Source organism: Musa acuminata, chromosome BXJ3-10 (assembly GCF_036884655.1).
Source record: "Musa acuminata AAA Group cultivar baxijiao chromosome BXJ3-10, Cavendish_Baxijiao_AAA, whole genome shotgun sequence".
NCBI lineage: Eukaryota > Viridiplantae > Streptophyta > Magnoliopsida > Zingiberales > Musaceae > Musa > Musa acuminata.
This window is the reverse complement of record NC_088358.1, coordinates 12,190,194-12,203,042: the sequence shown is the minus strand read 5'-3', so window position 1 is coordinate 12,203,042 and position 12,849 is coordinate 12,190,194. Positions and strand designations below refer to the sequence as shown.

The 12,849-nt window shown below is 44.6% G+C and overlaps 1 protein-coding gene across 3 annotated transcripts in view; it reads right to left on the bottom strand.

Moving 5' to 3' along the window:
• LOC135585392 (DNA polymerase I A, chloroplastic-like) overlaps positions 1-11,498 on the bottom strand; it is a 64,560-nt gene extending 53,062 nt beyond the window's left edge. For all 3 annotated transcript variants that reach the window (XM_065171719.1, XM_065171720.1, XM_065171721.1), the window contains exon 1: positions 11,172-11,498. In XM_065171719.1, coding sequence (XP_065027791.1) covers positions 11,172-11,317 — 146 coding nt within the window. In that variant the 5' untranslated portion in view covers positions 11,318-11,498. The remainder of the gene's footprint in view (positions 1-11,171) is intronic.
• Between the last annotated feature and the right edge of the window lie 1,351 nt (positions 11,499-12,849).

The window sequence follows — 12,849 nt, the reverse complement described above, 5'->3', positions numbered from 1 at the left end:
AGTCGAAGGCTTAATAGTCTCATTTTAGTTGGGTTGGTGGCCTCTTTAGGCTTGTAAATAAAGGTTGTGTCATGTGGATACGTGCGAGAGATTCTCGGTCTGTAATGGACCATTTTACCCTTTATTGTGCCACTGTTCAGAGCTTGTAAAGTCTGTTTGTAATTTGCATTGTCTATGAAGTATTTTTTCGGAGATGTTTGCTTATGGTTCCTGATTGAGGCGTTCTCTCTAGCTCGTTCTCTTTTTTGTTGGCCCTCAGGGGACAATGGGAGACTTCGGGGAGGCTGACCTTTGTGGACGGACACGCAAGGGTGCCGCACGACTTAGGTAAATCCAGCTAAGTCCGTGACAGATGGTATCAGAGCAGGACAAGCACTCATAGAAACACTTAGCATGCAAACGTGGGGGACCTAACGGGGCTGCGTTGAGGGCAGTCAGCACACGCGCGACCGTTTGGGGGAAAACAGGCATGGAGATGTAGGGAAAAAGAGGCGCTCAGAGGAGCGGGCATCTGAGATTGGCATTCAGAGGATTGGCCAACCCTTCGCGCAAGAGGCACCACGAGAACAAATAAGCTTGGAAGAATGCGGAGCACACAAAGGTTGGGATGGCTGAGTTTGAGCTACGGCTCAACGTTGACAACCATACTTGATGGTGCTCAAGCCAAGCGAGGCGCTTGGTAAATGATGAGACCATGCAAGGTGGAATGAGTTGCTCAACGACCAAAAGAGTTATGCAAAACTCACAGAGGTGAGGGGAATTGCTAACTCGAAGAATTTGGTACTCATGCATGGGCTTGTATGCGGACGATGGAATGTTCGTGGCCATCCCAAGGCGACCGAAACTCGGCACCATGGAGCATTGAAACTTTCTCTTCGGCATGTGAAGGATACGTCCGTAGGAGGCTGAAGTGTGCAACGAGTTCAGCATGTTGCTAGGCCTTGAGGGGTGCAGCGGGGACTGTATTGACGGGGAGTCGCAATCTAGCAAGTGCGTTTGCAGGAGGCAGAACAATGCACAGTTTGTTCAGCAGATCAGAGTAGTCCAAGGGGATGGTGGTCTCCCAAACGAAGAGAGATGTTGCTCCAATGGAATAGTTATCCAGGAGGGATAAGTCCCGGCTCTCCAGAGGGAGAATCATGTGAGACGGACCTCACATGTTGAGGAGGAGTACCTCAACAAACAACTCCACGAAGCTTGATGGACTGAGCAAGCGGCGAGGAGTCGTCGCATGATCTCGCTTGAGAGAATGCATTGGTGGATGCATTGCGAGATCAAGTGGGGGAGCGACCCAAAGCAACTTAAATGAAGGCACACTTGGAGTCGATGTGGAGATCGGACTCAAAAGAGGGCTGACCCGTGGAATGGTGGGCGCGAGGGCCACCATCGACTCAATGCAAAAACGAGGAGCGGAGCAACTTGGGTGTAACTTGGCGAAGTACTCAAGCCGCATGAAGGGAGCCAGCATAGAAGTTGGAACGTGGAGCAGAGGCACAGTGCTTTCCTTAGACAGAGGTCAAGGACATGAACTCTTGCAGGGGCAAGAGTAGGATCATGTTGTTCCATGGGTCCTTCATTCTGACGGAACGAACTCATCTTGCATGGTGCCAAAGACGAAGGGAGCTTCGGGGCACATGCACCTTATCTCGGAGAAGCATTTGATGGAGGAACTAAGGCGACTCAATTTGCGGAGGCAAAGTTGGGTACAGAAGGCCTTAGCACGGGGCAAGAGGACGCAGAGGCGGGTACTCTTGAAGAATATGCCACAGTGTTGCCATTCGAGTTGCTATGAAGGAAGCGGTGCGCAACGGAGATTGTGCTGGTAAGGGCAGAGGCCCAGGATCCAGACAATGGTGTGCACAAATTACAGTGAAGTCGGTGGACTTCGGGAGCTACTAGGCGATAGACTATCCTAGAGCGGTGCTTCATCTAGGTGTGACCCAAGAGTGGGTGGATGAAGGTCGATTGCCAAAGGAGCGAACAAAATCGAAGGTGGAGGAGACCCTACGATGTATTGGCAGAGGTCACACATGGAGGGTTCACAATTCGAGTTTATTCCACAAGGATCAGAATGCAATGGAGATGTCACCAAGAGGCGACATGGTGCAGCGGATCGTGGTGGAACAGTTCGTGGCAATGCGATACACACGACATAGTCACGCGAGGGACTTGATCATATAGAGGTATGATCGGGAGCTACTGGAAGCTCCACTTCGGTGAACAACACGACGGCAAGAAGGGCTATGGATTCAAGGAGTAAAGGCCATGGTACCGCAGAGGCGGGTCTTCCGGGCATGCATCGAATTTTGCATCGGATGAAAACCTTGGTCATCAGCATATGAGGGCTCTGTTCCACTAAGGGAAAAGTTCGAATGCAAGTACCAGTGAGTCTCATGGGAGGGACTTGATCATGTAAAGGTATGATCGAAGTAGTTGGAGAGTTGGACTGCTCCAGAGCTCATATTCGCTTAAGGGAGCCCGGCAAGTCAGAGGACAAGGTCGAGTAAGCGAACGTTGCTACCAAGGAAGCTAAGAAGAACAGAATCGGTGCAAACCCTACAACGTGATGGCAGAGGTCATGCATGGGAGTTGCAGTCTGTCTTTCCATCGACCAAACAGACTGCTTGGAGAACACAGAGGTGTTGAAGCAAGGGGTCGAAAGGGGCGAGGAAGCGACAACGAGTCCAGAGGGACTTAGCTACCCAAAATCAAGCATCAGTTAGAATGTAGGTGGACTCAGAGGAGTGTCACGGAGACATATCTACTGATCGTGAAGAAAATGGATGCAGATGCGAGGCGACGGATAGTAGGGCCATGGGCATGGCAGCGTGTTAGGACTCTAGCTAGGAGAGTCCTAATTGAGAGGGACATTCATGTAAAACTGTTAGGACTTTAGCTAGGAGAGTCCTAATTGAGAGGGACATTCTATTAGGACTCTAGCTAGGAGAGTCCTAATTGAGAGGGATATTCTGTTAGGACTCTAGTTAGGAGAGTCCTAATTGAGAGGGACATTCATGTATGAGGTTTTTTCTTAAAGAAGAATTAGGAGTTGTAAGGGAATAGGAGTCTTGAGTAGGAGTTCTATTAGGAGTTGGTTAGAAGTAAGAGTCTTAAGTAGGAGTCCTATTAGGAGTTAGGGTTTAGAAGCCCTATAAATAGTCATGTATTCCTCCTCTTTTCTCAAGCAATAGATGAATCTTTTCTGCAGTCTTTAAGCAGCAACTTGGAGGGAGGAACCCCTATAGAGTTCCAAGGAGGCCGATCCCCTAAAGAGATCAACCCCAAGTTTAGAATCTGCAAGGGTTCTAACACCTGGTATCAGAGCAGCGTTCTTGGCGTCTCGCTGCCCCTCCACAGCCATCCATCAACCCTCCACAACCGTCCAAAGCAATTCCCACAATTGCTTAAAAGATCATCGCCGAATTCCGCCATCATCTCCACCACCACGGATCATCCTTTGATCTCCCCGTGAATTGCAACAGGTTCTGGTTTTCTACCTTACTGCTGCTGCAATTTAGTTATCTTTATCCCAAAAAAAATTATTCCTATATTGCTGCATAAACTTTTCGTCATAAAGTTTTCATCTCTACGACGAAAGATACATTGCAGAATTCCAACCGTATAGCACTATCTGTTTGATCTTGCTACTATATTTTTTCTATCCAAATCTCCACGAAATTTTATGACATCTTTGACACTTCCTAACAGCAGATTTCCCTTTGGTTTTGTCAAAAAATTCTCAATATAAACCATTGATATTTTACATCTAATCTGCTATACTTGAAAATCTGCACCGTAAAATTTCAACCGCATAGCACTGATTGTTTGATCTTGATACTACATTGTTTCTATCCAAATCTCTACGAAATTTTTATGATAGCTTTGACACTTCCTAATAGTGGATTTCCCTTTGGTTTCATCAAAAAATTCTCAATATAAATTTCTGATCTTTTACGTCCAATCTGCTATACTTAAAAATCTATGTTACAGAAAATTTCAGCCGTATATTGTTGCCTTAACCCATCTATTTGCAATCTTTTTTGAATGAAATTTCTTATACACTTTATAGATCATCTTGGCTTCCATCTAAGATTGATCTATTGAGGAATTCATCTCTAAAACCGATTTTTGTGTTGCTATAAATTTTCATCGTAAACTGCTGAAATTTTTCGACGAGAATTCTGCTATCGCAACTTGCACCAATTTCCTTGCTGTTATACTGTCGAAATTTTCTTGATTAAATTAGTCATCCTTGCTGTCATATAAACTGTGATTTTGCTATCAATTCCCTCCTCAATTCTCTCAAGTTTTTGGTGGAAATTACGTCGAGAAATCGCTGTTTCTTCGACGACAATTCTGCTCTTACAAGACAGCACATACTTGCTGCAACTTCCACTAATTTCTCTCAAACCTTTACTGCCATCTACCACAGATCCAAAACTTTCATCCACAGCCCTAAGACTCCACCAAACCACACCCTCAAACTGCACCCAAAACAGCCACAAAACAAGCCTAAATCGTAGCCTACATCCACCGATCCACCAACCCTTTCGACCATCACTTCTCTCAACCTATACATGCCTTTAACCTGACAACAAAAGAGAGATCTTAACATCATAAATTTGGAGGCATATACTATGGCATCTAAGGAGACAATCGATGCTAAATTCGAAGCCTTGGAGGCGCGAATGGAGGATAAGATTCGGACGCTCTTTACCGAACTCAGATTGGGCCGACTACTAAGCCCGAAAAAATCATATCACGGAGAGAGCTTTGCCCAATCGCACCAGGCCCGAAGAGATGAGTTCCAAGGGAGGGGAGGCTCTATGATCGATCCCAACTATCCACGCATAAGGGTGGACTTCCCTAGATGGGAAGAAGGAGACCCGATTGGTTGGATCTTGCACGCGGAGCGATATTTTCGGTACCACAAAACCGCGGATGCATCTATGGTGAAAATTACAGCTATACATCTTGAAGGGGATGCTATACAGTGGTTTGACTGGTTTGAACATACTTATGGAGTCCTTTCATGGCAACAATTCAAAGAAGGACTGCTGATCCGCTTCAGACCAACCGATTACGGGAATATTGACGAACAACTAGCAAAGATCCGATAAACCTCCACCATTCAGGAGTACCAAACCTGGTTTGAAAGATTATCTAATCAAACTCTTGATTGGTCTCAAAAACAACTATTGAGGACCTTTATTGAGGGCTTGAAGCCGGAGATCCGAGGAGAAGTTAAAGCACGACAACCGTACACGCTTATGGCAGCCATCTCTTTCGCACGACATCAAGAGGAGCAATTGAACCATAAAGCTCGAAGGACTAGGGTCACTCCTCAACCAGTAATATTGAAGCCCTTAGCCCCCCCTACTGTTGACCGAGTCCCTGCACCAAAAAGGTTGACAAGAGAAGAGCTTCAGGAGTGATCTGCGAAGGGGTTATGTTGGCATTGCGACGAGCCGTGGAGCCATGAGCATCGCTGTAGTAAAGGGAGACTTTTTATCATTGAACCAGTAGAAGAAGAGGTCATTGAACATCCAGAAGAGAGCATTGAACATAAAGAAGAAGATGCAGAAGAAGAGCCACAACCGACCAAAGTTACGGTACATGCACTAGCCGGCTACTCAAACCCGCAAATGATGAAAGTTGGAGGCCTTCTCAAACAACAACTGATCACTGTTTTCATCGACACGGGCAGCACTAATAATATCCTAAACAGTAAGGTTGCTATTCGAATGACATTACATATCGAGAATCGTTGCAGGTTTGATGTTAAGGTCACCGACAGACGGATTTTGAAGTGTGATCGTAGGCGCCCGCAGGAGAAACTATTGCTGCAGGACCAAGAGATAATTGCAGATTTCTTCCTACTCCCTCTTGATGATCATGAGGCCATGCTCAGAATTAAATGGTTGACAACATTAGGTGATTTTTCTTGGAATTTTATGAAACTAATTATGAAATTTTACAGTAAGGAGAAACAGGTGATACTGCACGGGAAACGTGGAGCGACGTAACGATGATTTGCACACAACAAATGAATAAGGTTTTGCATAAAGCTTGCAGTGGCTTTTTGGTACAACTTGAGCAGCAAACTAAGGGAGAGCCAACAAAATTGGAAGATCCAAATCTACTTCCTTTGCTTGCTGAATTTTCAGATATATTTGACGAACTACGCAACCTACCTCTTACCCGTCGGCATGATCATTGTATAACGATTCTTCTAGGCCAATCTCCAGTAAATGCTCAGGCATATCAGTATCCACATCTCCAGAAGGATGAAATAGAAAGGATTGTAAAAGAGATGCTCAAAACATGAGTTATTCGGCCATGTTGTAGCCCCTACTCTTCACCGGTGCTCCTCATACGAAAGAAGGATGGAATATGGCGATTATGTGTTGATTACCGAACTCTCAATGGCATAACCATCAAGGATAAATACCCTATTCCAGTAGTAGATGAGTTGCAAGATGAAAGGGAGCACAAATCTTCACAAAGCTAGACCTTCGATCCGGGTATCATCAAATACGAGTATGCGAAGAAGACATACCGAAAACCACCTTTTGAACACACAATAACCACTATGAATTTTTGCTTTCTTCAAAAGAAGGTGGAATATCTTGGGCATATCATATCAGAGGAAGGTGTGGCAGTAGACCCCTTCAAAATTGGAACAATGCAAAATTGGCTGACCCCGAGGAACATAAAATTGCTACATGGCTTTCTGGGTTTAACAGGCTACTACTGCAAGTTCGTGAAAAACTATGGAGAGATCAGTGCACCACTTACTTCCTTTTTAAAAAAAGATGTCTTCCAATGGTCGGACAGAGCCTCCGTTGCCTTTGACAAACTTAAGGCAGCCATGACGACGACGCCGGTGCTAACACTACCAGATTTCAACCGACCCTTCATTATTGAGGCCGACGCATCTGGAGTCGGAATTGGAGCAATTCTCATGCAAGATGGTCGACCACTCGCATACACTAGCAAGGCATTATCTCCCTCCCATCAAAATAAGTCAACATATGATAAAGAGATGCTCGCCATTGTGCGCGCAGCAACGAGGTGGAAACCCTACTTGATTGGTCGATGATTTCAAATTAAAACCGACCATAAAAGCCTCAAGTACTTTTTGGAGCGAAAGATATCATCCCCTGAGCAGCAAAACTGGGTAACAAAACTTCTTGGATTTGATTATGAAATAACTTACAAAAAGGGGAAAGAGAATGTTTTTGCAGATGCGCTTTCGCAGCTACCCGAGCAAACTGAAGTTTTGGCCATTTCACTTCCGACCAGCGAATTCCTTGAGGATATTAAGATGGAATGGCAGGAAGATTCAGAGACTAGTAAGATTATAAAAAAATTGGAGGAAGCACCAAGCTCCGTAGCTCATTACAATTGGGACTCAAAAGAATTACACTATAAGAGTACTAAATTGAAAAGGAGTATGGCATATCACTCACAAACCGACGGCCAGACAGAAGTTGTAAATAGGTGCTTGGAGATAGCCCAAAGCTACCCACCAAATATGACTACCCAAGGAGGACTTCAGACTCAGCCAAGTGCCATTATTGATCGACGGATTATGACCCGACGACGACGATCCACTACTGAATTGCTAATACAGTGGGCAAACCTACTAACAGAAGATGCCACTTTGGAGAACTATGATGACTTGAAAATCAAATTCTCAAAATCCATGAATCGTCAGCCTCGAGGACAAGGCTGATTTGAAGAGGGCGGGTTTGTTAGGACTCTAGCTAGGAGAGTCCTAATTGAGAGGGACATTCATGTAAAGCTGTTAGGACTTTAGCTAGGAGAGTCCTAATTGAGAGGGACATTCTGTTAGGACTCTAGCTAGGAGAGTCCTAATTGAGAGGGACATTCTGTTAAGACTCTAGTTAGGAGAGTCCTAATTGAGAGGGACATTCATGTAGGAGGTTTTTTCTTAGAGAAGAATTAGGAGTTGTAAGGGAATAGGAGTCTTAAGTAGGAGTCCTATTAGGAGTTGGTTAGAAGTAAGAGTCTTAAGTAGGAGTCCTATTAGGAGTTAGGGTTTAGAAGCCCTATAAATAGCCATGTATTCCTCCTCTTTTCTCAAGCAATAGATGAATCTTTTCTGCAACCTTTGAGCAGCAACTTGGAGGGAGGAACTCCTATAGAGTTCCAAGGAGGCCGATCCCCTAAAGAGATCAACCCCAAGTTTAGAATCTGCAAGGGTTCCAACACAGCGTCATGGTACCGCAGAGGCGGGAATTCCGTGAAAGTCATTGATCCCTTGCTCTCATGGAGGGAGAGCGCTTGGTCGTGAAAGGGGCCGAGGAGGTGGAGCATGCAGAGGCAATCTCCAAGTACCGAGACAAGGCTGAAGGGCAGAGGCCGAGGAACTTCGTAAGACCGGTGTCAATGAGCTTCTCATCATGATAGCCAAATCTCCAAGTACCGAGACAAGGCTGAAGGGCAGAGGCCGAGGAACTTCGTAAGACCGGTGTCAATGAGCTTCTCATCATGATAGCCAAAAGTGAAGGACTTTGGGTCATGCAAGAGTGCATAACCAAGGAACAAAGCAGGCAGTACGCGGTGCTATACCTTTGCTACTCAGTGGAGTAGGCGGCAGGGTTGATGGAGAAGACGGTACAATCCCAGAGGCGACCAAACCTATGAGAGAATTACTCCAAGTTGGGGTGAAAACTTCCTACATTCCAGAAGTTCGATGGCATTGAAAAGGTGAATCACAGTAACTAACTCAACGCAAGGAGTGCAAACACTTCAAGTGCTTCAGAAGTGTGAGCAAAGAGCAGGCGAAGACCAGTAACCAGCTCGATGCATGGAGTACAACCTCGAGGAGGCGGAGTAACCTTTGCCTTCTCAACTCTTAAGAGAATGGACGAAACCGAGTACCCCAATTCTCTTATCTATCCAGCAGAGGAGCTCTGCACAAGTTCAAAGACCCTTCGAAGATAATGAAAGACAATAGTTGTCAAATTCTCACTAACGGTGATCAGTGCTACTGAGAGTAGATTGTCCGCTTCATTTCCCAACGAAATACCAATCGAAAGCGGAAGTGATGCGAACCTACTTGGATGTGACAACTAAGTGAAAGAAGAGTCAATGAACAAATTTTGTGGAGGAAGGACCCAAAACTTCAAAAGTTTGCAAGGCGATGCTCGTTAAAAGCTCCAACAAGCATCCACCCAGTTCAAGCAGCATGAGGCATTTGAGAGACTGGCGCAGTAAGGATGGTCTTTTATTTAATCTGGGGGATCCGCAGGAATCAACAAGGATCAACACAACTCAGCCAACCCCACACCAGAGTCAAAGTCATTGATGAGTTGAAGCAGCATGGCGGATCAAAGGTTCGACTACTCAAAAGCAGCAGCGGAGAGCAGCTAGGAGCCAAGAGGCGCATTGTAGCTAGAGCAGAAGATTGAAAACTCAGCAAAGGCGAGGAGTTGCAGTGTCGACAAAGGCTTCAACGAGGACGTCGAAGGAATAAGTGGGGAAGAATGTCACGGACAAACTTCGAAACAAGATGTTTGATGTAATGCTTATGTATGTCCGTGTCTTTTGGCATGTTCATGCCTTGTACAGCATGTAGAGGGGCAGCCGAAGGCTTAATAGTCTCATTTTAGTTGGGTTGATGGCCTCTTTAGGCTTGTAAATAAAGGTTGTGTCATATGGACACGTGCGAGAGATTCTCGGTCTGTAATGGACCATTTTACCCTTTATTGTGCCACTGTTCAAAGCTTATAAAGTCTGTTTGTAATTTGCATTGTCTATGAAGTGTTTTTTCGGAGATGTTTGCTTGTGGATCCCGATTGAGGCGTTCTCTCTAGCCCGTTCTCTCTTTTGTTGGTCCTAAGGGGACAATAGGAGACTTCAGGGAGGCTGACCTTTGCGGACGGACACGCAAGGGTGCCACACGACTTAGGTAAATCCAGCTAAGTCTGTGACAACATGGGCAGAAAATAAAATTGTTTCTACGACATCGCCTCTCTTATCCACACACGGGGTGACGTCGCTTCTCCCCACGCAGGGCGACGTCGCTTATCCACACAAGAGTGCTCCGGCGACGAGGCGGAGCAATAGCGGCGAAGCCATAGGAGGAGCCGGTGACCGCACTCACCGCAACGACACGCGCTGTCACAGTTCCCAAGAACTAAAGCAAACCCATCAAGCGCGCACCCCGCGCACACACACACTGCCTATTTCCGTGCGCTCTGCGCCCTCTCCTTTGTTTCTTTTAGAAAAGAAAGAGAATAGGAAAAAGGGGAAGACTGAGAAGGAACACAGAGGAGGAGCAGAAGAGTGGCGCGGGGGGTTATATATATATATATATATAAGTAAAAGAAAAAATCATTTTCGTCGAGGCGACGTCTCCTCTTTTCTACCCGCGATCGTGGATTCTTCTCCCCGCGTCGAGAGAAGTCACCGACAAACAAGGAGGGAGAGCGACGCCGATAGACGATACCACCCGAAAGCAGCCAGTCCGCATACTGATATCCTATCGGACCGATACGTACTGCTCGTACCGGCCGATATTATTTGAAACTATAAACCTTGCTTCTTACATTAACAAAGAATGGAGAAATAGACATAGGTTTCCTTTTATCACCACCTGAGCTGGCATCATCCACTGTAAGAATGCAGCAGCAGATCATCCTATTACCCAAGTCAAGACTCCACCTTTTGCTTGGTACTTCCCATGATCAATCGTACTACAATATGGTTCCAAAATATACTTCCATCTTAAAAGATTCCTACTGAAACCAAAAATGAGAAACAGAAAGAAGAGACAAAACAGAAACTAAAGACTAAAGATTTGCATAAACAAACTATCCAATGATTAAAAAAGAAAGAGGATCATATGACGATCAAAATTTGTACAAGCCAAGGGTAACAATTCAGTGTAACTTCAGGCGTAAGAAAACAGACCAACTTCCCTTGGTTAACTTGGAACCCTAGTTGCCGAATCATACGCCCTGAACTTAGAGAAGAAAGAAACTGCTTATTAAGAATTGTTCAATTCGAGAGAACCCCAACGAAGCAAGGAGCGTAATCTTTGGAATAGAAACAAGCATCCGAGCCTATTAACATCAGATGCACACTGAAGTACCAAGAAAAAATAAGGAACCAATAAGAAGAAAAGAGAAGTGCGATACCCAGTCCTGCACAACGGAGGGTGGACGTGCGGTCCCCGAGCGAAGCCGGAGATCGCTCGGCGATGGGAAGAGGAGAGACAGAGAGAGGTGGAGCAGATAAAGGGATGCCTGATAGCGCCCCCGTGGATGGAAAACCCCATCGCCATTCTCGCCAGGTTTCCGCCGCAGCGGCTGCAAGGCGTCGTCTTGGATGAGGGAGGGCCCTGTCCTGTGGCTCTCGCTGTACGAGACCGGCTCCTCCCTCAGAGAGCGGGACGATCCCTGAGGAGCTCACGGGGAACTTTCCCCTGATCGTCTCTCGTGGCGGCCCTCTAAAACCCTACAGGAACGGATGGGGAAAAAAATAGAGGGCAGGATTTCGTTTTTTTTAGCAGATTTACATATCTGCCATTGCAAAGGATGCAAAGAGGTTTTACTTCCGAATTTCGACGACTTATCGAGTAGTCCCTCATAATTATTTTTTATCAGATGTCCTTCATAGTGTTTTATGTATTTTTTTTCGTAGTTATAATTTTTACCCTCGTAATTTTTTTGAATTATTTCATGTCAGCGAATCAGTATGGATCAATGATCCAGAACCGATTTAGAATTCCTTGTCCTCCTTCCACCTCATCCAGAAATCGTTTAGTAGAGTCAAAGTTATGAAAATTTAATCTCATTTGGTGGAAATTGACTTTGTTACTAAAGAAAATAAACTAAAATATATCCATTCTTAATACCTGTTCCAAAAATATACTAAATTAGATAATTAATTATCATAAAATTATTATAAAATAGGAAAACTAGTACAAATCCTTTTGGAATCATGTTTTCATATAATTATGAAAACTTGAAATGGTTTGATCCAATTTGATCTTAGTTGCACTCGAAAATAAATTAAATTACATTAATTGATAACTAACCCAAAAATATATTAAATTTGATAAATAATTATTTAAAAATATAAAAATATTAAGATCTTTGTTAGAATCATATTATGATAAAATTATGGGGTAATTACATATTATTCTCTATAGTTAACTATGATTAGTATCTTGGTCTCTATACTTTAAAAAGTAGCATTCGGTTCCTACACTTACGAAAGTGAAACATTTAACCCCAATTCTTCTACTTCACCGATGAAAAAAATTACATGTGTTATCACGTGCAAAGAAAGCATGAATAAAAATGATAAAAATATAATTTTATTATTTTTAATTATTAAATTTATATTCACTTCTCGCCTTAACCGATTTCTCTTCCTCTCCTCTTGTTGACCTACTTCCCACCACTCACCCACCGCACCTACTCGATTTGCACTACTCGACCGCCATTGCACTTGCAACACTCATCGTCGTCGCGCTTGCACTACTACTCTTACATTACTTGATCGTCGCCTCTCCTTAATCACTTGACTGCACTACATTGGACCCGCTCAATCATCGTCACTCCTACACCGCTCGACTATTACAACTCTTGCACTGCTCGACCGTCACCTCACCTACATTGCTCACCATTGTTGCACCGAACTCATTTAATCACCACCACTCCTGCACCACTCGACTGTCGCATCGGACCCAGCTCGTCATCCCTGTTGAATCTCGTATTTTGATAATGAAACTACTTGATATATGTTTATGATTTAATCTGCGTTTTGAGTGACGCAGGATGCTTCGATTAGGATGAGACAATTAAAGCA